At 36.1% G+C, this 26793-nt stretch overlaps 2 protein-coding genes across 2 annotated transcripts; one reads left to right on the top strand and one right to left on the bottom strand.

Moving 5' to 3' along the window:
• Window positions 1-18722: 18722 nt before the first annotated feature.
• On the top strand, window positions 18723-21384 carry LOC131624846 (RING-H2 finger protein ATL74-like). Its single transcript, XM_058895764.1, has 3 exons — window positions 18723-19169; window positions 19279-19376; window positions 20653-21384. The coding sequence occupies exons 1-3, from the start codon at window positions 19011-19013 to the stop codon at window positions 21065-21067; spliced, it is 672 nt and encodes a 223-aa protein (XP_058751747.1). The 5' UTR covers window positions 18723-19010; the 3' UTR covers window positions 21068-21384.
• Window positions 21385-24552: 3168 nt separating this feature from the next.
• On the bottom strand, window positions 24553-26488 carry LOC131624845 (cytochrome P450 77A3-like). Its single transcript, XM_058895763.1, has one exon. The coding sequence runs from the start codon at window positions 26279-26281 to the stop codon at window positions 24731-24733; it is 1551 nt and encodes a 516-aa protein (XP_058751746.1). The 5' UTR covers window positions 26282-26488; the 3' UTR covers window positions 24553-24730.
• Window positions 26489-26793: the final 305 nt, after the last annotated feature.

Raw genomic sequence — 26793 nt, 5'->3', positions numbered from 1 at the left:
TTGACTGGTTTTGGCACAACTCTTCTAAAAAGATTTTGTGGGAAATTCAACAGTAATTTGCTGGGTGTTGTTTCACGCATTAGGAAAGCTTGTTTGGATGAAAGAATCTTTGTTGAAGTGAATGTTGACGATGTTGGAATTAGACTCTCAAACCTTTGAGTAATTCCTTATCGTTAAAGATGACAATGAAGAAAAATAGGATTAGGGTTTGCGAAAATATTAAAAGAGAAGGAGAAAGTATTTTCTGCAGAGTTTCTCTCTGCCCACAAACTGTGGAAATTCTGTTATTCACTTGCAACTGCAACTTCTGTGAATACAAGATAATGACTTGATTACAAATAATGAGGGTTACTCCCTATTTATAGATTTAGGTTAGCCTTCTCCTTAAGCCAAAACCCAAAACTATAAAAGCCCAAAATACCTATTTTGGAACTAAATCAAATCTAATCTATTTCAAATCTATCTAAATTTAAAACAAACTTATGTGTAACAAACTGTTACACACTTCGACACACCTTGTGTTCGAGTAACAACCTGCCTCGACACAAGGAATTACAAATTAACACACCACCTAATTCATTGTGTCTATGCTATCCACATTCATCATAGCTCTTAGTCTTCTGAATATTTCGACCAGCACTCCCTTCGTCATGATATCTGCAATCTGATTCTCAGTTCTGCAGTGTTCCAAATGTTAGAACAAGAATTGTTCTGATCAATATTCTTGGTTTTGATGATAACAAGGATATGAATTTTGTGTAAGATAATGTGGTACTCTAATACATTGCAATTTCCCTTTCAGGAAATATATAAAGAGTATGCACAAATCAACGCTCAGAAGCTTTGTCTCAGAAGGTTCAGCATGCAACATCAGAACATGGTCTGGCAAGACATCAGAAGATGGTCAAGGAAGAATCAGAACATGGGTCTATGGAAGCATCAGAAGAACTTGAGATCAGAAGCAGAAGCACTGAAGTTCTCATGGTATCACGCTCAGAAGCACTTCAAGGTCAGAAGACAAGAAGATGCTATGCACCAAGCTGTTTGACTCTGATGATATTCAAATATTATATACACAAACATCAGATCAGAAGAAAGTACAGGTGGCAGGCTACGCTGACTGACAAAAGGAACGTTGGAAGCTATTAAAGGCAACGTCAGTAGACACAGCGTGAACAAGGCTCGAGGTAGTTGACAAAAGCGTGAAACATTAAATGCAATGCTGTACGGAATACGCAAAGCATTAAATGCTCCCAACGATCATCTTCTCAAACGCCTATATAAATGAAGTTCTGATGAGAAGCAAGGTTGACGATTTGCTAACAATTAACTTGCTGAAACGCTGTTCAAACTCAAAGCTCAGAAACTTCATCTTCATCAAAGCTCACTACATTGCTGTTGTAATATATTAGTGAGATTAAGCTTAAACGTTAAGAGAAATATCACTGTTGTGATTATAGATTTTCAGAAGCATTGTAAAACTCTTACTTGATTACATTAATTTGTAAGTAACTAGAGTGATCAAGTGTTGATCAGGATACTCTAGGAAGTCTTAGCTTGTGTCTAAGCAGTTGTAATTAGAGTGATCACGTGGTGGTCAGGATACTCTAAGAAAGTCTTAACTTGTGTCTAAGCATTTGTTCCTGGAGTGATCAGGTTGTGATCAGGATACTCTAGAAGACTTAGTCGCGGACTAAGTGGAAAACCATTGTAATCTGTTGCGATTAGTGGATTAAATCCTCAGGTGAGGTAAATCACTCAGTGGGGGTGGACTGCAGTAGTTTAGTTAACAACGAACCAGGATAAAAATAACTGTGCATATTGTTTTTATCGTTCAAGTTTTTAGACTACACTTATTCAAACCCCCCCTTTCTAAGTGTTTTTCTATCCTTCAATTGGCATCAGAGCGCCGGTTCTAAGGTGCAAGCACTTAACCGTGTTTAGAAAAGATTCAGGAAGAGAAAAACGCTTCAGTAAAAGATGGCTGGTGAAGTTCAAACAAATCCAACTGCATCTACATCTGGCTCTGCTGAGCAATACAATGGTAACAATGGTTACACTAGACCACCAGTATTCGATGGTGAAAACTTTGAACATTGGAAAGATAAACTGGAAAGTTACTTTCTTGGTCTGGATGTTGATCTATGGGATCTTCTGATGGATGGTTACAAACATCCAGTGAAAGCCAGTGGCGTAAGGCTTACAAGGCAAGAAATGACTGATGATCAAAAGAAAGAATTCAAGAATCATCATAAATGTAGGACTGTTTTGCTGAATGCTATCTCTCATGCTGAGTATGAGAAGATATCTAACAGGGAAACTGCCCATGATATATATGAGTCATTGAAAATGACCCATGAAGGAAATGCTCAAGTCAAGGAGACTAAAGCTCTTGCTCTAATCCAGAAATATGAAGCCTTCAAGATGGAGGATGATGAAGATATTGAGAAGATGTTCTCAAGATTTCAAACTCTAACTGCTGGATTGAGAGTTCTGGATAAAGGCTACACCAAGGCTGATCATGTAAAGAAGATTATCAGAAGCTTACCCAGAAGATGGGGTCCAATGGTGACTGCATTCAAGATTGCCAAGAATCTGAATGAAGTTTCTTTGGAAGAGCTTATCAGTGCCTTGAGAAGCCATGAAATAGAGCTGGATGCAAACGAGCCTCAGAAGAAAGGTAAGTCTATTGCATTAAAATCTAATGTTAAAAAATGCACTAACGCTTTTCAGGCTAGAGAAGAAGATCCTGAAGAATCAGAATCTGAAGAAGAAGATGAACTGTCCATGATCTCCAGAAGGGTAAACCAACTCTGGAAGAGCAAGCAAAGGAAGTTCAGAGGCTTCAGAAGTTCAAAGAGATTTGAACGAGGAGAATCTTCTGGTGACAGAAGATCTGACAAGAAGAAGGCTGTCTGCTATGAGTGCAATGAGCCTGGACATTACAAGAACGAGTGTCCAAAACTTCAGAAGGAGAATCCCAAGAAGAAGTTTCATAAGAAGAAAGGTCTTATGGCAACATGGGATGATTCTGAATCAGAATCAGAATCAGACTCTGAAGGAGAGCAAGCCAACTTTGCGCTGATGGCTACAGAAGATGATGGATCAGAATCTACATCAGAATTAGATTCTGAAGAGGTATTTTCTGAACTATCTAGAGAAGAGTTAGTTTCCAGTTTAACAGAACTTCTGGAACTCAAGGTTCATCTTAGTATCAAATACAAAAAGCTGAAGAAGCAGTTTGAATTTGAAACTAAGAAGCTGGAAGTGGAAAATTACGAACTGAAGGAAAAAGTTTTAAATCTATCCAAAGATAGTGGATCTCCTTCTGAAACAGAAAAATCCATTCCTAGCATGAATCATATTCTGAAAGAATATGACTCGAGCTTCAGAAAGTTCTTATCTAGAAGTATTGGCAGAAGTCATCTTGCTTCTATGATATATGGTGTTTTTGGAAACAGAAGGTTTGGTTTTGGCTATGAGGGTGATACCTCACATAAATTTGAACCTATTGATGATCTGAAGATCACATACAAGCCATTGTATGATCAGTTCAAATATGGCCATGCACATGATATTAGGCTCACTTCACATGCATAGAAGTTTAACACTGTTCACACCAAGAAGCTTGTGACACATCCTAAGAAATATCATGCTGACAAACCTAAAGAATATCATGATGTTCCTCCTGTTAAATATTTTGCTAAACCCAAGTTCAATCAGAACTTGAGGAGAACTAACAAGAAAGGACCCAAGAAATTGTGGGTACCTAAGGAGAAGATAATTTATGTTGCAGATATCCTTGGCGGCAAAGAGGACAAAAAGCAAAATGTCATGGTACCTGGACTCTGGGTGCTCGCGACACATGACGGGAAGAAGGTCTACATTCCAAGACCTGGTGCTTAAACCAGGTGGAGAAGTCAAGTTTGGAGGAGATCAGAAGGGCAAAATCATTGGCTCTGGAACCATAAGTCTTGGCAAGAGAAAAAACAACATCTATAAGATTGATCTTTCTGATCTTGAGAAGCAGAAGGTGACTTGTCTTATGTCTGTTTCTGAGGAGCAATGGGTCTGGCACAGAAGATTAGGTCATGCTAGTTTGAGAAAGATTTCTCAGATTAACAAACTAAATCTGGTCAGAGGACTCTCAAATCTGAAATACAAATCAGATGCTCTTTGTGAAGCATGTCAGAAGGGAAAGTTCTCCAGACCTGCATTCAAGTCTAAGAATGTTGTTTCTACCTCAAGGCCGTTAGAACTCTTGCACATTGATCTGTTTGGCCCAGTCAAAACAGCATCTGTCAGAGGGAAGAAATATGGATTAGTCATCGTTGATGATTATAGCCGCTGGACATGGGTAAAGGTCTTGAAACACAAGGATGAGTCTCATTCAGTGTTCCTTGAATTCTGCACTTAGATCCAATCTGAGAAAGAGTGTAAAATCCTAAAGGTTAGAAGTGATCATGGTGGTGAATTTGAGAACAAATTCTTTGAGGAGTTCTTCAAAGAAAATGGTATTGCCCATGATTTCTCTTGTCCTAGAACTCCACAACAAAATGGAGTTGTAGAACGAAAGAATAGGACTCTACAAGAAATGGCCAGAACCATGATCAATGAAACCGATATGGCTAAGCATTTCTGGGCAGAAGCAATAAACACTGCGTGTTATATTCAGAATAGAATCTCTATCAGACCTATTCTAAATAAGACTCCTTATGAATTGTGGAAGAACAGAAAGCCCAACAATTCATATTTCCATCCTTTTGGATGTGTATGCTTTATTCTGAATACTAAAGATCATCTTGGTAAGTTTGATTCTAAAGCACAAAAGTGTTTCCTTCTTGGATATTCTGAACGCTCTAAAGGCTACAGAGTATACAATACTGAAACATTGATTGTAGAAGAATCAATCAATATCAGGTTTGATGATAAGCTTGGTCTTGAAAAACCAAAGCAGTTTGAGAATTTTGCAGATTGTGATATTGATATCTCAGAAGTTGAAGAACCAAGAAGCAAAGCTGCAGAAGCTGGCAGTCTCAGAAGCAATGGATCAGAAGATCAAGTTGCTGCATCTTTAGAGAATCTCAGGATTTCTGAAGAGCCAACAGTCAGAAGATCACCTAGACTTGCATCAGCTCACTCAGAAGATGTGATCCTTGGAAAGAAAGATGATCCTATCAGAACAAGATCATTTCTAAAGAATGAAAATCAGAAGCAGTGATCAGAATCAGAAGGCGTAAAGTCTTTTCAGGAAAACTTACAGCTGTCATCTATTATCTGATGGTGAACACGTGTATGTACAGTTAGTACAAAGCGTGCAGTTGAGAAAAAGCCGACCTAGGTAACTGTGTTAAATCATTTCATTTACCGTGTTCTCTCTCCTAATGTCATTTCTCATTAAATGCATAATGATTTCTTTATTTTCAAATCATTTAAATAACCCGCTTCATCTTCATTCCCTCTTTTTCTCTCTTTCTCTCTCTTTTGTGCACCCCCTTCGTTGCATTTTTTTTACAAACCCTAGTTTTTGATTTGATCTCAAAGCATAATCATCATGAACTCATCTTCTTGTTCATCAAATTCAAAAGAAAGACTCACTTCTACACAGATCCTTCTACGCAAATATGAGTATGCTCCATTGAAAACATGCTTAATACCCACGGAAGAACTGGAAGTTCTATGTGAATCTGCTGTGGACATCAACAACCTAAAAGCAAATGGCTTTAAGTGTGATGCAAGAATCTTTGAGCAAGGATGGTCTAAATATCTTGATAGATTGGTTGGTCCAATTTATCCTGAACTTGTGAAGGATTTCTGGGTACATGCAACGGTTACCCAAACTGCCATCATTTCATTCGTGCTAGGGCATGAAGTGGTTATCACTGAAAAGCTCATCAGGAAGCTGTACAATCTGAATGATGAAGAAGGTTGGTCTGGTTTTCGATATGCAACAGTTGACTGGTCTAAAGTTGAACAACAAATCTCTCTGACCTTTGGAATTAACTCTAATAACACGGGCACCTTAAGGTCGTTTTATAAAGTATGGGCTGAGATTATTCTGGGTTCCCTTCACCATAGAAAGAGGATGCTCTCTTCCTCCTACATCAGTCCGGATCACAAGTATACTCTTTTCTGCATTGGCAAAAAGACTGAGATCAACATCTCTCATATTCTGTTTGAGAATCTGAAGACTTCTATCTTTGAGTCAAGAGAAGACGAAAGGGCGAAGTACCCTCATATTCCAAGAACGACTATTCCTTTTGGAAGAATGATTTTAGACATTCTGATTGAAAGCAAAGTGCTGGACTCCATCAGAAAACTCAATGCGTCCCATTTTCTTGGAGTAGTTCAAGGTCCCATTTTCAATGGTGTGGATTTGTTCAGACTGGAACTCATTCAAAATGTACCTTCTGTGTGCACAAGCTTTCTTGACATCCTGTCAAGAAGAGTTGCTGTTGAAGGTTTTGCCTCTTTATTTCAAAAAGAACTGCATCAGGTTGTCAAGCTTTACCTGGAAGATTGTGTTAGGAAGCAATCAGATATTGATCCTGCTTGGATCCGTGGCAGAGTACTTCCGTCCAAGGCTGATCTTCTGAAGAAGGATCAGAAGGAACTAAAGGCTAGGCTAAAAAGAAAAGCCCGAGAAGATGAGGTTAAGAAAGCCAAGAAGTTGAGAGTCACCTATGATCCTGACAAGGTGGACTCTGAAGAACAAAGGGAGAAAAGGATCAGAGATTCCTTTCGCAGAACCAGATCTTCTTCTTCTGTACAAATCTCCAGGAAGGTTTTTACTCCACCTCCTTCTGTCCCTAAACCATCTCTCCAATCACCTCCATCTGAACCAAAAGTAAACTTCACTTTACCAAATCCTTCTCCATCATCTTTCTCCTCTCCCATTCTAAACCCCACACCTCTAAGTATTCTTCCCCCAACTCCTTCTGATAAATCTTTCTCACCAATTCCCTTTACAAATACTCCATCCTCTTCTCAACCTATCCTTTCTGATATTCCATCCTCATCAATCATTCTCTCAGATATCCCTTCTTCCTCATCCACCGCACCTCCACCTTCTATATCCCATCCCTTACCTACCAGAAAATCCAAACCCTACTGTCTTCTCTACCCTGACTACAAATTCACCTTCAATCTGCCTGAACCTGAACCCTATACCTACCTGGAACTTTTCAGACATGAGGTGATTAGCAGTCTAGACCTTCTGAAGGATGCCTTTCTAAATGGTCTGGATGATGTTTCTACAAGAAATCTCTGGAAAAGATTTCGCAAGGATTTTCAAGTAGAAGCAATGGGAGTACAGAAAAGACTAGTGGCTGCTGCCCCTGGTTACCCTAGTTACCTTCTGGAGGGTGATAATGGTATATACTACCATCCTCTCAGAAATTGTGTTGCTGCTGAAGAGAAGCAGTTTGTGGATGAATTGGAAGAAGCAAGACTGGCTGCTGCATTGGAAGCCAACCCTTGTAGGGAGATTGTGGTCTGGATACCTCAATATCCTGTTCTACTTGGGGATTTCAAGACCCTTTTTGACTTTCTGAGGGAAAACCCTTCTAAGGAAGACCCAAGCTTGGTCATTCCAGAAGTTGTTGACTCACCAAAAGTTGAAGGTCCTTCTGCCCCCAAGAATCTAGCTGCCATTCTTCAGGCACTTGAGAATGGAGATTCTGAGATTCCAGCTGCAGATTATGGAGATGCTTCAATGCAAGAAGCAGATGTAGAAGATCATGTTGATGAAACCATTCCTGTTGAGGAAAATCGTGTAAATGATCTGACTATGGAAGCCACGGATCAGAATGCCATCCCTGTGGATAGAAGCTGTGAAGCTTTTTCTGATGAACCTTCCCGTCTTGCAAGGACTCTGGAAGTTCTTCAGAAGAATCAGGATGAGCAAAGCTCAGTCAATGCTGAGTTTAGAGCTTTCATAGAGAAGCAGAATGAGCACAACAATGGGGTTCAAGAGATGCTGGCCAAGATCTTGTCAAGGCTAGGGTCATCTTAGATTGAGTCTTAGTTGTTTTGTTTTTGCTTTTGCTGCATCTGTTTTGTGCATCTTGTCTTCCTTCTCTTTGTGTACTTCTGTACTTGTCTGTTTGAACTTCAATGAAAATCATCTTTTTCTTCCGTGTGTTTCTTTTTGTTTTTATCTGAATCTTTTATGTTTTTGATGATATGACAAAAAGGGGGAGAAAATATATGATAAATGATCTGATTAATATTATCAGTTACCGGGTAAAAAGGCCCCACATTACTAACAGAACTTGCAAAGTTCTATGCTTTAAGTTGTGTGTTGCAGGAATCGAAGATTCAAGATCAACATAAGGAGCAACATAAGAATCAAGTTCTTGGATTCTTGAAGCAAGCTGAGTGCTATGAAGCTTCAGAATCAGAAGCAAGAAGGAAGAATGTTCAGATATTCTGATGATAGAATATGATCTGATTCTGAATGTCTATTTGTTCTGAAACATTCTATATGGCTTATATGGCTCTGACACATATTATGTGTTCTGAAACATATTTTATGTTCTAATTCATTCATGCTGACTTTTGTCGTTTAGTTTTGTTCTGTAACATTTCAGGATGTAGAGATGCTCTGATGAAGCTCTGGTACATTTAACAATATTCTGATATAATCTAGCATGAAGTGATGTAAAAAGGAATTCAAGTTCTGAAGCTGTCCGATGGAATCAGGAATCAGAAGCTGTGAATGTTCTGAAGATCAAAGAAATTCAAGTTCTGAAGCTGTCCGATGGAAGTAGGAATCAGAAGCTGTGAATGTTCTGAGATCAGAAGATGGTCAAGGAAGAATCAGAACATGGGTCTATGGAAGCATCAGAAGAACTTGAGATCAGAAGCAGAAGCACTGAAGTTCTCATGGTATCACGCTCAGAAGCACTTCAAGGTCAGAAGACAAGAAGATGCTATGCACCAAGCTGTTTGACTCTGATGATATTCAAATATTATATACACAAACATCAGATCAGAAGAAAGTACAGGTGGCAGGCTACGCTGACTGACAAAAGGAACGTTGGAAGCTATTAAAGGCAACGTCAGTAGACACAGCGTGAACAAGGCTCGAGGTAGTTGACAAAAGCGTGAAACATTAAATGCAATGCTGTACGGAATACACAAAGCATTAAATGCTCCCAACGGTCCTCTTCTCAAACGCCTATATAAATGAAGTTCTGATGAGAAGCAAGGTTGACGATTTGCTAACAATTAACTTGCTGAAACGCTGTTCAAACTCAAAGCTCAGAAACTTCATCTTCATCAAAGCTCACTACATTGTTGTTGTAATATATTAGTGAGATTAAGCTTAAACGTTAAGAGAAATATCACTGTTGTGATTATAGCTTTTCAGAAGCATTGTAAAACTCTTACTTGATTACATTAATTTGTAAGTAACTAGAGTGATCAAGTGTTGATCAGGATACTCTAGGAAGTCTTAGCTTGTGTCTAAGCAGTTGTAATTAGAGTGATCACGTGGTGGTCAGGATACTCTAAGAAAGTCTTAGCTTGTGTCTAAGCATTTGTTCCTGGAGTGATCAGGTTGTGATCAGGATACTCTAGAAGACTTAGTCGCGGACTAAGTGGAAAACCATTGTAATCTGTTGCGATTAGTGGATTAAATCCTCAGGTGAGGTAAATCACTCAGTGGGGGTGGACTGGAGTAGTTTAGTTAACAACGAACCAGGATAAAAATAACTGTGCATATTGTTTTTATCGTTCAAGTTTTTAGACTACACTTATTCAAACCCCCCCTTTCTAAGTGTTTTTCTATCCTTCACCAAATTCATCTTCCCTTTAGCTACCTGCTCTCGAAGATAATGGAACCTCATTTCGATGTGCTTGCTTCGACCATGTGCTATCGGGTTCTTCGCAAGATTGATAGCTGACATGCTGTCAATCTTCAGGGTAATTGCTCCATGATCTTTACCTGTTATCTCTTCGACAAAGTTCACCATCCATGTTGCTTGACATGCACAGAGAGAAGCATCTATGTACTCTGCTTCGCGTGATGATAGTGCCACTACTGGTTCCTTTCTCGAACTCCAAGTAACTGGTGCACCACCTAGCATAAACACATATCCTGCTGTGGATTTTCGATCCTCAGCATCACTACACCAACTCGAGTCGGTGTAACCCACTAATTTGCATTCTTTTCCATTATCAGTTGCAGGAAACAGAATGCCATAGTCGAGAGTTCCTTTCAGATACCTCAGTATCCTCTTTGCCGCTGCTAGGTGTGATACTTTTGGCTTCTGCATGAATCTACTTATCATACCTACACTGTATGCTAAGTCAGGCCTTGTGTGACAAAGGTATCTCAATGACCCAATAAGTCTTCTGTATTGGGTTGGGTCGACATCCTCTTCATCTGGGTTCTTCGACAGTTGCAATCTTGTTTCAGCAGGTGTCGAAGTCGAATTGCATTCTTCCATCTCAAATTTCTTGAGAATTTCACTTGCATATCTTCTTTGATGCATCATCAAGCCTCTACTACTCTTGTAGAATTCGATGCCAAGGAAGTATGAAATTTCGCCCAAATCCGACATTTCGAATTCCTTGCTGAGATCACCTTTAAAGCCTTCGATCTCTTTCTTGCAGCTACCTGTTATCAACAAGTCATCGACATAGAGACATAGTATAAGCAATTCGCTCTTGCTTCTTCTTACATATACCCCATGTTCAGTTGTGCACTTCACAAATTCTTTCTCCCTTAGGAAACTGTCGATCTTCTTATTCCAAGCTCTTGGAGCTTGCTTCAGCCCATACAGGGCTTTATGCAGCCTGTACACTTTTCTCTCTTCGCCATGTTTCACAAACCCAACTGGTTGTGCAACATAGACTTCTTCGTCTAAGGGTCCATTCAGGAATGCACATTTAACGTCCATATGACACATGTGCCAATTGTTCATGTTCGCCAGACCAACAACCAACCTGATCGTTTCGATCCTAGCAATAGGTGCAAAGACCTCATCGAAGTCAATTCCTTCCTTCTGAAGAAATCCTTTTGCCACAAGCCTTGCCTTGTGTCGAGTCACTTCACCTTTGGGATTACACTTCACCTTGTATACCCACTTCACATCAATTGCCTTCTTGCCTTGAGGCAATTCGACAAGTGACCAAGTATTGTTGTCTTCGATGGACTTCAATTCTTCATTCATAGCTTTCACCCACTTCGAATCCTTCAATGCCTCAGTTGCATTGACAGGTTCGACATCTGCGTAGAAAGCGTAATGTACCAGCTCACCTTCATCATTGACTACATCATCTGATGTAATCACACATTCTTGCAACCTTGCAGGCATGTGTCTTGTTCTCTGAGGTCTGCCTGAGCCTGCATCAGTTCTGACTTCTTCTTGTTGAACTTCTTCTCTTTCGACTTCAGTAGCTGGTTCGTCATAAAAAATTCTCACTGAATCCTTCTTGACATTTTCAGTCCAATCCCATTCTTTAAGCTCATCTATGATCACGTCCCTGCTGATCACTACTTGCTTGTTCACTGGGTCGAACAACTTGTATCCTCTAGTCGAATGATATCCTATAAGTATCATTTGACTCGACTTGTCATCAAGTTTTCTTCTCAACTGATCTGGCACATGTCTATGTGCTATAGATCCAAATACCTTCAGATGACTCAAGCTAGGCTTCACACCAGACCAACATTCTTCTGGAGTAATTCCTTCTAGCTTCTTTGTCGGACATCTGTTTAGAATGTATGTTGCAGTCGACACTGCTTCTCCCCAAAATTCTTTAGGTAAATGTTTGCCTTTCAACATACTTCTCACCATATTCATGATGGTTCTATTCTTCCTTTCTGCAGTTCCATTCTGCTGTGGAGTGTAGGGTGGCACCACCTCATGCACAATCCCTTCTTTCTCACATACCATGTCGAAGTCTTTCGACACATATTCTCCACCACCATCAGTTCTCAAAACCTTGAGCTTTCGACCACTTTGTCTTTCGACCATAGATTTGAACTTGACAAATACCTCGATCACTTCACTTTTCTTCTTGATCAGGTAAGTCCATAGTTTTCGACTGAAATCATCTATGAATGTAACAAAGTATTTGTTACCTCCATTTGAATCCACCTGGATAGGACCACATACATCAGAGTATATGACATCAAGGATTGCCTTCAACTTGCTTCCTGCATCCTTGCTGAAGCTATTCTTGTGTTGCTTCGCCTGCACACATTCCTCACATACCTCGTTTGGAATGTCGATTTCTGGCAGTCCTGAAACCATATTCTTTCTTTTCAAGTCTCTGATGTCATTGAAGTTGAGATGGCCTAGTCGATAGTGCCATATCCATTCATCTCTGCTAGCTGCAGTTGCAAGGGACTCGTGCTCCATCACATTGAGTTCGATCTTGAAGGTTCTATTCTGTGACATAGGAGCCTTCAAGATTAAACTCCCACTTGCATCGACAACTCTCATCATCTTGTCTTCGATCGAAACTTTGTAATTCTTTTCGACCAACTGCCCAATGCTGAGTAAGTTGCTCTTCATGCCTGGTATGTACAACACATTGGAAATTACTTACCTCTTTCCATCTTTCCTCGTAATCATTACATCACCAATACCTTCAGCTGCTAAAGTATTGTCATTTGCAAATTTCACCATGTTCTTCATTGAGGGTTTTATGTTGACAAACCAATCTTTTCTTCCAGACATATGTGATGAGCATCCTGAATCCAAGTACCACTGGTCCTTGAATTTATCTTCATCTTTTGTTGTGACCATCAACAACATCTCTTCTTCTTCTTGTTTTGCAAGCTTTGCATCACTTTCTTGACTTTTATTCTTTTCTGGACAAGCTGTCGAATAGTGACCATACTTCTGACAGTTGAAACATTGAATGTGACTCTTGTCAGGCTTTCGACCACCACCTCTTCCTCTACCTGCAGCACCACCTCTTTGGTTGCCTTGATATGAGGGTTTTCTCTAATTCGACCAATTTCCTTCTTGCTGATTTCGACCAGTCGAATTGTTGTAGCCACCTCTACCTTTATTTCCAGTCCAGCTTCCTTTGCCTTTCTTTTCGTTTGCTGACTGAGCCTGCAGAGCCACATCGTTCTTCGACTTGCCTGCAGCTCTTTCAGCCATTCTTTGTTCAAGAGATTCAAGCGTCCCTTGAAGCTCTTCTTTTGTCAACTTCGACAAGTCCTTCGACTCTTCTATGGCTACCACGATGTGATCAAACTTAGGAGCCAAAGACCTCAATATCTTCGAAACAACAGCTTTTGTTGTTAACACTTCTCCACATATCTTGATTTGATTCACTAGTTTCGTAACTCTAGTGAAGAAATCAGTTATGCTTTCGCTATCTTCCATCTGAAGCAGTTCATACATTCTCTTGTGAGTTTGTAACCTCACCTCTTTCACCTTTTCTACACCTCCAAAAGACTTTTCAAGAATCTCCCAAGCTTCTTTTGAAGATTCTATATCACTAACCTTTTCAAAATTGTCTGGACTCAGACATTGATGGATTATAAAGAGAGCTTTATAATCTTTTTTCTTCAATTCTTTATGTGCGGCCTTTTCTTCCTCCTTCGCACCTTCTGCAAGCGGTTCTATCCCTTCTTTTACAAGATCCCAAAGATCTTGACAACAGAATACAACCTTCATCTGCTTGCACCAATTCTCATAGTTATCTCCTTTCAGAATTGGTAGTGTTGCTGGAAAATGCCCATTCGGATGATTCATTGCCATCGCCATTCTTCTTGCCTTGAATCGATTAACCGGAGCTCTAGATACCAGATGTTGGAATTAGACTCTCAAACCTTTGAGTAATTCCTTATCGTTAAAGATGACAATGAAGAAAAATAGGATTAGGGTTTGCGGAAATATTAAAAGAGAAGGAGAAAGTATTTTCTGCAGAGTTTCTCTCTGCCCACAAACTGTGGAAATTCTGTTATTCACTTGCAACTGCAACTTCTGTGAATACAAGATAATGGCTTGATTACAAATAATGAGGGTTACTCCCTATTTATAGATTTAGGTTAGCCTTCTCCTTAAGCCAAAGCCCAAAACTATAAAAGCCCAAAATACCTATTTTGGAACTAAATCAAATCAAATCTATTTCAAATCTATCTAAATTTAAAACAAACTTATGTGTAACAAACTGTTACACACTTCGACACACCTTGTGTTCGAGTAACAACCTGCCTCGACACAAGGAATTACAAATTAACAGACGAGAATATTATCCAGTTATATGCTGCTTCACACGATATGAATACAGCTACAATGTTGGTGAGTGATGTTTTAGAATACGAGAAAAAGAGATTACACACCGAATGTATGGAAAAATGTTTGTATCACGTGTCTGGTTCCTCATCACCCATGGCTTTGTTTGGGTCTGGTGCTGAGATAAAACATCTGGAACTTGAGAAGCGTTAATTCCTTCAAGGAAAACATCAAACCAACAACATTCAAAGAGTATACTTTTTCCATCTTATAAATCTGGCTTTTGGGTGTGTAGATCATTTGTAAGGAGATGAAATGATTGAATGATGCAAAGAGTATTCTGTAAACCCCCATATCCAGCCACGTGCACTTACAAAGTGATCAAAATACTTCTATGCTTTTAGCCTTTCAAGCATAGTTTGGTTTAGATTCTATCATGGAGGAGCTTCAATTAAAATAGAGAGAATTTAAGAATGTATGGTATGTAGCTTAGTCCCACATCGTTTGCTACAAAACCAGAATTAGTCTTTATATACCAACCAAATATGTGATATATGAGTTAAAAATAACATGAGGGAAATGGGCAACTAGGAACTATTTAATATTTTGTTAAAAATAATTTATTAAAATGTACATAAAAGAAAAAAATTAAATAAATTCCATGTCATCAAGTAGCTTTTGCCACATCACCAATTAAATCAAAGCCCAGTCAGCAAATAAGGTAAAAGAGTGTGGTAAATTCAGGTTTTAGGTTTTATAAGGGGCGTTTCGTAAAAAAAAATATTCAAGGGGGTCAAACCAGAACCCGCTATATTGGTAGGGGGTGAAGTATATTAAACCCTAAAATCTTCTACTTGTGTTGTGCTGTTTGTCCATATTGCATGCGGCACTCTATAATAAATTATCAAATTGGTCCTTGTATTAGCAAGGTGTTCTCAAATATGTCTTTGATTCTATTTAGTTGTTATCATTGTCAAACATTTTTCAAAATTCTTCTTCTCTAATATTTGAATCAGTAAGAATTCTAAATTCCTAAATTTCTTCTGTTCTAATTTATTCACCAATCTTCTGGACTATTCAATATTCTTTTTCATTTTTTCTATAATATTTGGAGAGAAAAAAAATAAGAATTCTAAATTTTTTAATTTTTTCTTGACTGTTAAAACATTTATCTTTCAAAACAATAAGAATTTTAAATTTTAAATTTCTGTTTTGATATTGTTCATAGATTTATTTAATAAAATTGGATAAAGACATAGACTTGTATAACAATTAGTGGTCAAATTGAGGAGCTGCATTGATGAATGAATTTTTAATATTGTTCATCCGAGTGCAAGAATTGGTCAAAAAGTGAAATTTCAGCCACTAGACTACTAAATAAAAAATATTTATTTTAATTTTTAATGAAGTTCATATTAAATAAATAAAAAACATTTTTTGTTTGCAAATGTGTGCGTTTTTACCGGAAAAATTTCTGATAAAAACTCTTGTATTTTTTATCAATTTTTTTGAAATGCATGATTTTGAAAATTTCGAATGAACAACCATTTTTTTTGAATAAATTACTAAAAATTTCGTTCAGCCATTTTGTTATTTTTTTATTAGGGACATTTTTGGCATTTTGAAAATATTGAAGGATGTCATGTTTAAAATTTGGGATGATAGGTTAAAATTCTCTCAAACTTGTGTTTTTAATCTATTAATTTTCTATTTTTTAATCTCTAATTGTTCGACTCATTTCTAATTAATTTGTTCTCTTTACAACATAATCTACATGTCTATGTAACACAATATTCTCATATATATTTCATTTATTTTATTTTCGAGGTGAATCTTAACTGTCAAACATTATATCTCATACGATATTGAAAGTTTTACCGTTGTTTGATAATTTTTTATTTATTTCATCTCTATTCTTTATCTTTATTTTCTCTAAATTATTTTATATGTTTGCTAGTTATTTTAGCTCACACTCTATTACTATATATCTTTTTGATCTTGTAAAAGGGGGGAGAAGTTTTAATTGAGGGAGTGTGAGATATATTGTAGATAAGGTTTATTCGTTGTTAATGTTTTTGAATTACAAATCAAGAATGAGTTATGTGGTGTGGCTGTAGAGATGTAGCAAGAAATATTGAATAGTAGGGGCATTATATTTATAGATTTATAATATTGAATAACATACAAAATAATTAAAATTAAAGGTAGTGTAGGGAGGGTGTAAAATAATTTTGTATCATCATTTAATAAGAATTTATTATTCAATGATATCATACCACTAACTTATGATTTGGTAAAATACACAATCATCATGAATTACACTATCAATATACCTCATATTTTCCAAAATAATATTACTCTATATAATTAGAATATCATGAGAATAAAGAGATTTGCAACGAGTCTTTGTTTATAAAAAAAAACTAATCCGCTTAGTTTTCGAATATGTGAGACGTCAATTTAATCCTTAATTATATTAAAACTACAAACATATCACTAACACTTTTTTTTTTTTGAGTAACTTAAAGGTTTAATTATTAAGCAAGAAATGTATTGGATTGGAATAACTAAAATTATTATTTACTATTTTTTAAATGTGGGCAAATTATTTAATTAACTAAATAATATTTCAAAATATTTGTTTAATTTTAAAATATATTCCATCAATTTTCTAATGTTGTTGGGGGCTCCAGCCCACACAACTACAAACCTAGCTCCGTCCCTGTGTGGCTGAGATTGACTATCCAGCAAAATAAAAAAGGTTTCTTCTCCGTTGAATTGAGTGAAAGTTGTTATTGACAAAATTAAGAGTTATGTTCCTTTAAATAGATCAAAAGCTCAAACAAAGGACTAGTGTCGAATGAAGACAATGAGATACAAATGTTTAGAATATATTTTAGATATGAGTAAGTGAACATTCAAAACTGAGTGAAAGCTTTGTGAAAATCAATTTCGTGAGCCGTATACATCATAAGAAGAAAAGATTTAGATTGAAGCTGTTTAATTGTTTTTTTAATAATTTGTTTAATTGTGTCTTAACTTCAACATTTATATAGTTCTTTAGTTGTATTAAACATGTAATGTAAAAATTGTCATTACATATTTTATTAGTTTTCGCTGTCCATTATTTTGTAAAACTATGATTTTAAGAAAAACTAATTTTACAAGAAATTAAAGTCAATTCAACCTCTACTATCCAATTTCACCCTATTCTCCACTCATTGTATATAATTTTTGTTAGAAAATCGGTATGATAATCCTGAATATCTTCGAAGAATCGTGTTCGTTCACTTTCCGAACAAAGTATTTCGACCCTATTCTTGTCTGGGTTCACGAAATCTTTGCGGGAATAATTCTCGAAGAGCAATTTGTTTTCTGACAATAGAGAACAGATCAGAATGTAGAGAGGAAGTATATTTCGTGTACCAAAATCGAGGCCAAATGACTCCTTATATAGGAGACCAATAACAGAAAACGAACAGACACACCTTTTCGGAAAAAACGGTCATGTCTGTTGGGAAAGGGTATAACTATTCAAACGAATTTTTCGAACGGGGCGCGCCCCTTGGACCCCGGCAGGGCGCTGTCCCGCACCCCGCCAGGGGCTCTGCCCCTTGGACCCCGACGGGGCGCTGCCCCGCACGCCGCCAGGGGCTACGCCCCTTGGAACCCCGTTTCTATTATTCGTATTCAGTTACACGTTTGGCTCGACGAGCGTGCACTCCGCACTACCCTAACTAATTTCAAACTTAACGCATAATTGCATTGGCCTGTAGTAAATCACATTACTACCAAAATACATTGATGATACTAAAATCACCAACAATTTTCACCTCAACAACATCTTCTTCCACTCATTGTATATATAATAATATGAGTCCTATTTCTTGTTCTAACTTTGTTAGTGTACTAAAGGTTAAATTTCGAATATCTAATTCTTTCACCTCTTCACACGTTCACTTAGTCTCAAGTAGGAACATAAAATTGAACTTCTTCCTAACCGCAATCTCCCCTATTTCCGTAAATTTCATAATAAGCGTGCTTATATTCTATATTCTAAAATGAATCATACTCTCATAAACTAACTTCTTTACTCACTCGTTTACAAAAATGTGAAAACTCTTACCTTATTTATCACTAGATTCAGTGCCGCAACCCTTACTCTTCTAACATTGTAATCGAGTCATACAACATCATGCTTACGAATAACAACCTAACATAATCATTTCCTTTTATTCGGTCTTGATATCGCCTATCCATAACAATGCTAACATAGACAAGGTTAATTAATGATATAAAGATAAAAAAGGATTAATGATATTTTTCATATTTGAAATAGAATTAATTTTAAAGATAGAATCAATTTTATTTTAAAACAACCAAATCCAAAATCATTTCAAAATCAAATTTTCACATTTACCATTGCTTTTCACTATACCAAAAACTAAGCCAAGCTTACAAAAAAAAAGAGTTGATCTTAAATTAAAGTCATAAAAATCTCCCACTTTTCCATTTCAACAACTCATAACACATAGCATGAAAAAAACAAGTGATATCACATCAGAGTGAGTGTATACACTAACACCTCGATTTTGTAGATCTAAAAAACCTTTATCCTCACACCCTCAAATCTAGCACACCCTAACCATTAACCACCAACCATGCCTTTTTCCTTTTTTAGGGTTTCAATTTCAATCCTCTCTTTCACTCTCACAACACACCACTCTCAATTCCCACTCTCCTAAACTAAACCCATTCTTCCTTTGGGGGGTGTGTTTATCAATTAGGAAACTTTTCACCATGATTTCGACTGTGATTAACTTGGTAATGACGATGGTTGGTTTTGCTGTTAGCACAATGTTCATTGTTTTTGTTTGCACTAGGCTCATTTGTGCTAGGATTCACTTGAATGCTTCTAGGAGATCCTTTCTCATTGCTTCTAGATCCAATCTCAGCTTGGTAGGTAAAAAAAATGTTGATTTTGTTGTTAAATAGATGAAATTTTTTAACTTTTTATTGATTTGGAATTTTGATGATTTGGGCTTTTTTTCTTTCTTTCTGTGTGCAGATGGAGAGGGGTTGTCAAGGTCTTGAACGCGTAGATGTAGCTAAATTTCCAGTTAAGAAGTACAGTGACAAGTTTTTTGCAGCGGGTGAAAATTCTCAGTATGTTTGAATCCTACCTGTTTTATGATGTTATTTTATTATCTTAATTTCTTACATGATTAGTGAGCTGAGAAATTAATGAGAACGAGCAAAACGATATTTGTTAGTCGCTAGTAACACTTTCTTAGCAAACTATTATAATTTGGTTTCTTTCCAATTTGATTAGCTAAAAATGAAATTTTTAAGTACATGAGTTTGTAGTCCGTGATAAAGTAAGGATAAACTATTATCATATGTAGTAAGCTCAAGCTGTTTTAATATGTTATCTTTTAGATTTTTTTACTAGATATTGTAGAGAACTTATTGAAATTAGTTGGATATAGCTTAAGGACATGCCTTAAGGTGTTTTTAAGGCTCACTCAAATACTTTACGCAAGTGCTTATGTTATAAGATAAGTCTAGATAAGCTATTCCGAATGCACCCTTGGTATATGCTCCTTTTGCTTAGAACTAGTTTTTCTCGGTGTCGTGGTTTGGTTGTCCCATAATTGTGTGTTTTGTTGATTTTTTTGTGATGAAACTTACATCAGAGTGTAGTTCCTTTGCTCTCCTTGTGCTCCTGTGAATCTGTGTGTATTGTTTGTTTTGGCCATTTTACCAGAGCTAATTGCCCTAACTTTTTTTTAATGAATTTTCCATCCCTTCATAGTCTATATCTATTTCATTTTCTTTCTAAACGTGCATACTGCCTTCGAGTAACCTGTCATACACTATGACACAACACAAGCAAGAGGGTGATATAACAACTTATGCAACCCTCATGGGAGGTCGGAGCAATTTATGCTTGTTATAACTTATAAGCACCTTTTATTTTTCTGTCATTCTCCTTAATTATCTAAAGAAGAATTAATCTAACCTTGACCATCATACTGGTAATTTAAATAGCTTGGGAATATATCAAGTCCCATTGTTTCGTGTAATTTTTAAATTTCTTTTACGACAAACTTTGCAGACTTTTGAGGGTCTGCACCTCCCACAATACCTAAAGGCACTGTTTCTCTGAAATTACAAGCCGGGTTTCCTTCAATCCCCTTCTCTATTTATATAATTCACATCTAACCCCCTAACTAACTGGCTAACTAATAATAGTGATTACATATCAATACCTATCAACTATGAAATACTATTTTATTTAGTTTAAGATTTCAGGAACTTAACTGTGGGTTGTGCATTAGCTGTTGGAGTATTCTCAAATAGTTTGTGACATATACTTCTCTTTCAGATGATTAATTCATGGTACGTAACATTCAATTTTGTTGTACTGTTTTACTTGCAGATGCACAGTCTGTCTCTCAGAGTACCAAGGTGAAGATACACTGCGTATCCTTCCCCCTTGTGGACACTCCTTCCATATGGCCTGCATAGACTTATGGCTGCAGCAGAACGCAACTTGTCCTGTTTGTCGAATATCACTGCGCGAATTTTCCGAGAGAACGCAGTCAATGCAACCTGTAAATAGCTCTCATCATGGAACGGAGTCCTTTGACACTCATCATTATCATTGTAGAATGGCTAACAATGGATTATTGACAAGAACCACAGATAACCACGGAGTGAATCATATTCAAGAGGATCACTTTCCATCTGAGGGCGATGGAGCAGTTGATACGGAGAGTATCACCTCCTTACGTCAGGGTGATTTCATTAAAGATGAAGAGAAGAAACATGTAGAGAGCCCATCAAATTTATAGATTTGGTTGGTTCCTTTCAAATTACTAATTGAGTAAAGTTCATGTTCCAAAATTGGAGTGGAATGGATTAGCATGTTGAAAGATGGTTATTTTCTTTTATTTTACTGTATATATAGCAATGAAATTTTGCCCCTCTACGGGGCCTCCCTCTGCTGTCTCCTCTGTTCTTTTCTTAATCTTCAACAATAGCTAGAACTTGAACGTTGAATCAATCAATCACACACGCACGCACACAGACACACACTTTCCTACATGTAATTGTTAAAGACTAGAATTAGTTGATATCGGCTGGAGCTACAGCTGTCTTTCACCATGCAGACCATTGTATTAATAGAATTCACATGTCACCATTAATGTTTTGTCTTCTTGTCCAACAATTTCTCATTTATTTTGGAATACATTTGTTTTCCTATCAAGATTCTTATTTCTTGGCGAGTACTTCCATTCTTTTTTCATATGTTTTTTTATGATGTTTTTGAAGGAAAATTCAATGATTATGGTCCTTAGTTTGCTGTGAAAAGATTATATCTTGTACACCCTAGAATCCACTCGTTTGTTCTCTTATCAGGAAAAGGAAGAGTACTAGAAGGATTAAAAAGGGACCCAACTCTTGTAAAGTAAGCTTTTTAATACATGGGGGTAAAGTGAATAATTTCAACTGATATAAACTGAATGTTGTTAATGTTTTGTAGTCACTCTTTGTGATTGATATGATGTGGGGTGCTTGCTGTTTAAGCATAATAGAAAGGAATGACTCAAATTTCCTCTCTTTTCTCCAATATCTATCATTTTTCCATTTTCACTCGGAACGTAATTTTATTTGTTTGTAATAAGAATATTGATAATGCTGGAAAGAATGTTCAATGAGGCTAAGTGAAGTGTTAACAACATTCACTTTTCAGTATTCTTTGGGTGAAATTCATCTAGGCTGCAATATCTTGGGAACGAGTCTCTCTTAAAGTTGCGGGACTTATATGAATTTCACTCAATAAGAGACTGAATATTAAATAGGGTGTTAAAAGTGAGTGCCGCTAGCATTTTTCATGAGGCTAACAATAATCTGCAATTAAAAAACCTGACTACCATTTACTCCATCTAATTAAATTAATATCCATATTTTAGAAGTTGTGCCTTCTCAAATGATTTATGTCTCTTATGTCATAGAGATTCAACACAAGTTTCACGTTGGCTGTCGACAGCCTAACACAACTCTCTCTTTTTATCCGGACTTGGGACTGGCTATACATAGCAAAGTTAACATAGACAGGCTTATGTGTTCAACTATATTTCTTTGCCACGGTACTGATGTAGGATTTTGTTTCCTTTCCCCTTGTAAATTTTGTGTTTGGTTGAGCAGTGGTAACTATTAGTCCATCTTGGTTTTCCAAACACATAAAATAGTATACAAGTATATTCAATTTAGTTGCTGAGTGCTGAAGTAATGACTTTACAAGCATGTTTCAGTGTTACAATACATGTGTTACTAGTCTGTCATGGTCACATACTGAGGCGTGTTTGTCTGTCCATCATTAAATGAACCGAACTTAGTAAGTTTGTGATCAGACAAGATATGTGCAGAATGAAGTAAACATTCTTATCTCAGCCTAGCAATTGTTGAACAGAATATCCTTCTGTCAAAAAAATAAAGAGACGCAGTTTCCAATTTTCAATTGTATTAGCTCAAAATGAAGGAGGAATGAAAGGACTGGAATTACTCTATATGTACATATACACATACTCATCACATTTCTGCAAAATATGTATCCTGTCACTAAGACTTATTTTGACCCTTTCTTATGAATCAGTTCAACTGCTGCTATCTGCATATCCTAATTGTTTCCTTTATCCTTGTTCCTGGCTGAAACCTGCACATCAGTATTCACATTTCACCCCCAAAGAGACCACACTTGCACAAGAGGCACATTAGACTAGGGGTGTTCAAAAATATAGTTAACTGAATTGTATACTTGAACTGAATTGCACTGCACTGTAAAAAACTTGAACCACTTAAATGGTTAATGAACTGAACCATTTAAATTAAACAATTCAAATTCAGTTTAAAACCGGTTCAGAACCAGTTTCTTTTTATAAACTGGTTTAATTATATTAATTAGTTTCTCGAATAAAAAATAAATTGAAAACTAATAATTTTTTTTGAAAAGGTTAAAAAGATTAAAAAAAAATGATATTTTTCTCTGAAAACAAAATAAAAATTTCAAATATATTATTTTTTCAGAAAATAAATATTTTCCTTAAAAGTTTAGAAAAAAAAATATAAAAAAAGAGTTTCACAAAAAAAATTTTGCTGAAAAAAATTTGAAAATCATTTTTTTTCCTGAAAATAATCCTCTATCTTTCATGGTCATTCCATTTTTTGAAAACTTAAATTTAATTTTCAAATTGTTATGGACAGGTTGTTGTGTATCATACCCGCAATTAAATTTATTTGTACCTAACTGATTAAGTTCGTAATTCTTCTCAGAAGAAGACCGCTTTCACTATTTATGTCCCACCACAATCTAATATTTAAGTTGTTGATATTATTAATTTTGCACAAATTATTTTTATATGTCATGGTTGTTTGTTTTAAGTGGTTAGTGAATTAAACTGTATATTATAAATAATTCAATAACCGAAATTCAAATTTATAAATTGGTTTAATTTTTTTAAAATTGTTTACATATTTATTATACGTTTATTATAGGGTGTTAGTTTTTCTTTAAATATTTTTTTATCATGATTAATCAATTTTAAGAGGCTTAATAATTTATTAATAAAGATTATTGAATTAATAATGTTTAATGAAGATTATCAAATAAATATTTGTTAATGAATAAATTATTGCAAATTTTTAATTAATTTTTTTATCTGGTTTAATAATGCACCTGCAAGAAAATTTAGTGTCTCATAATAAATAAGGATTATCAAATGTAAATATGGTGTTTGAGAACAATTGAAAATCACTGGATTCCGTACATATACGTAAATGTTGTGTCTGGAAATAATTAATAAATAAATAAGAGGTTTCACAAATTGGAATTAATGGATTTTCCAAAGCTGTTGATCCTAAAACCACCTACCCAAACAAACATTTTCGCGCATATATATATATATATATATATATATATATATATATATATATATATATATATATATATATATATATATATATATTAAATAAAATTTCAAAATAAATAGATTTTGAAACAATTTTTAATATAAAATTAGTTTATAACTTCAAACTGGTTTTAAACCAGTTTATATAAAGTAATCGGTTTAAACCAATTTATAATTGAATTGAATCTGTTTTAACAATTAACTGAATTGTTATAGATATGGTTATTAAAAACTGAACTGAACCAATTATATGGTTCGGTTCAGTGCAGTTCATGAACCATGAACACCCCTACATTAGACACACTTTCTAAACAGGGGAAAACTAAATCAAGAAAAGAATTCCTTGATTAATTCGTTTATTGATATAATAAGATACAACTATGACAGCTCCAAATCAAATTTATCCAACAAACAAGAGTACTAGTAGTTAAGATAAAACACAGAAGTCATTACATGATGTATATGTAAAAAAAAAAGGATATAAAATCTTTGTTGTAGAAACAAACAGACCAGAATTAACCAACAAAAATTATACCACTACTAAGTTTAACCTCTTGGCTTGATTTTTGCTCTTAGCGGATCCTTCATCACAACAGCAAACTCCATCTTTCCAGTGAAATCTATCTTCTTCCCTGGTGGATAAGCACTCCATTCAAACTCTTGAACCATCCTAGCCATCATCAAATGAATATGCACAGTACCAATAGCCAAACCAGGACATATCCTTCTCCCAACACCAAATGGCATCATTTTCACACCAGTAACACCTGTTATATCAGCTTCCTCACCCTTAGAAATGAACCTTTCAGGATCAAATTTCTCAGGGTTGGGCCACAATTTAGGATCCTCACCTATGCCAGCTGTGTAAATCTCAATGTTTGCATCAATTGGTATATCATACCCTCCTAAAGTTGTAGGCTCGGTAACACCATGTGTTAGTACAAAATGTGTTGGAGGATGCTTCCTTAGCAACTCTTTCACCACAGCTTGTAAATAAGGCATTTTCTCAACATCTTTTTCATCTACTTTTTTGTCTCCAACTGTCATATTAATTTCTTGATAGAGTTTTTCTTGAATCTCAGGATTGTCGATGAGTTGTGCTATTCCCCACTCAACAGCAGTTGCTGTTGTATCTGTTCCTCCATTGAGAAACTCGGAGATAAGTGAAACCAGCTCTTCATTAGAAGGTGATGATTTCTTACCTTCATGAACTTTGACATCAAAAAGTGTGTCTAAATATGAAAATGTTGTAGCTGTTTCATCTGAACCAGGGTTTTGAATTGCTCTTCTTCTTTGCTCGATGAAAGGAACTATGAATTCAACTTGTTCTTTTCGAACTTCTAAAACTCTTTTTCTCTGCTTAGAGAAAAACATGCTTAGGATTGGTAAAAAGTCGTCAATTCTTGGATCTAAAGTGATGAGAACATTCTTCATAACTTGATCTATTTTCTCAAGTTTCTCTTCATCCATTTCTAAACCAAAACACATAGCAACCAGTATGCAAAAAACTGCAAACCTTGCATCTTTGAGAACCCAAACAACACCATCATTCTTCTCAGCTTCAACACTAAGCCTATTGATGAGTTTATCCATTGATTTCTCTCTAACAGTTCTAAACTCTTTGAGTCTAGTTGAGCTCAGCATGTTCTGAACAAGGTTTCTCCTCAGTGATTTCCAAACAGGACCATAAACCGCTGCATTTACAGTGAACTTGTTGGCACTGAAGATGTTCCTTGTAGGATTCTCAGGTGGTCTAGTTGCATACAAAGCACCCTTTTGAATCAAAGCTTCATGCACAAGTTTCGCATCCGTGAGGATAATCATAGTCCTTGTTCCCATCTTGAGTGTGAATATTGCACCATATTTTGCTTTCATTTCTTTCACATACTCGAAGAATGGTTTCCCGGAACGCGCAACCTGGAAAAGGTTGCCGACGATAGGCCATCCGGGTGGACCTGGTGGAAGGTTGAGGCTTTTGGATTTGGTTTTTTGAGTGAGGAAGAAAATGAGGGCTGATAAGAGAAAGGCTAAGACAGTGAAGATGAGATGGTAGTGAGAGGAAAGAGAAGCAGTGGATGAAAAGAGAGAAGAAGCCATTTTGGTTTGGAATGGAAGGGGAGAATTAAAGAAGGAATTGTTGGAGTTGATTGTTATAAGAATGGAGGAGACATGGATAGATATGGATGGTTATATGAATGGAGGATAGTGTGAAATTTTAGGTAGGTTTAATAAAAGCACTTTCAAGTTTGCCAGCATGATTGGTTGGACTTACAAGTGAGGCAGCTATTTGAGAGACTTCATCATCTACAACTGCTTGTGCTGCAGTTGTAGAAACAGTTAGATTTAAAGTTTTTTTTATATGATAAAAAAGTTAGCTTTTAATTTTTACCTTTTAACTTTTTCAGTTTTAAATTCATAAATAGAAATAGTAAAATTTTGTATAAAAAAATTATGAATGTTTTACTGCAATTTTTTTTAAATTTTTTTTCTCCGCCGTTTTCACTACACCTACCTCCATTCTCTTTTTCTGCCGATTGTAATGTCGTTCTCTATTGCTACTTTACCAAACACTTCATTTGAATTATCAACTTTTAGTCATAAGTTACTAG

Source organism: Vicia villosa, unplaced genomic scaffold, assembly GCF_029867415.1.
Source record: "Vicia villosa cultivar HV-30 ecotype Madison, WI unplaced genomic scaffold, Vvil1.0 ctg.000163F_1_1, whole genome shotgun sequence".
NCBI lineage: Eukaryota > Viridiplantae > Streptophyta > Magnoliopsida > Fabales > Fabaceae > Vicia > Vicia villosa.
Note: the sequence above shows the minus strand (reverse complement) of the source record. Positions and strands in the feature narration are given on the sequence as shown.

Bases quoted from the DNA above. Each gene is read 5' to 3' on its own strand.
- LOC131624846 (XM_058895764.1), top strand. From the start codon at position 19,011: ATGATTTCGACTGTGATTAACTTGGTAATGACGATGGTTGGTTTTGCT. The intron at 19,170-19,278 runs GTAGGTAAAAAA...TTCTGTGTGCAG, and splicing joins CTAGATCCAATCTCAGCTTG to ATGGAGAGGGGTTGTCAAGG. The intron at 19,377-20,652 runs GTATGTTTGAAT...TTTTACTTGCAG, and splicing joins GCAGCGGGTGAAAATTCTCA to ATGCACAGTCTGTCTCTCAG.
- LOC131624845 (XM_058895763.1), bottom strand. From the start codon at position 26,281: ATGGCTTCTTCTCTCTTTTCATCCACTGCTTCTCTTTCCTCTCACTAC.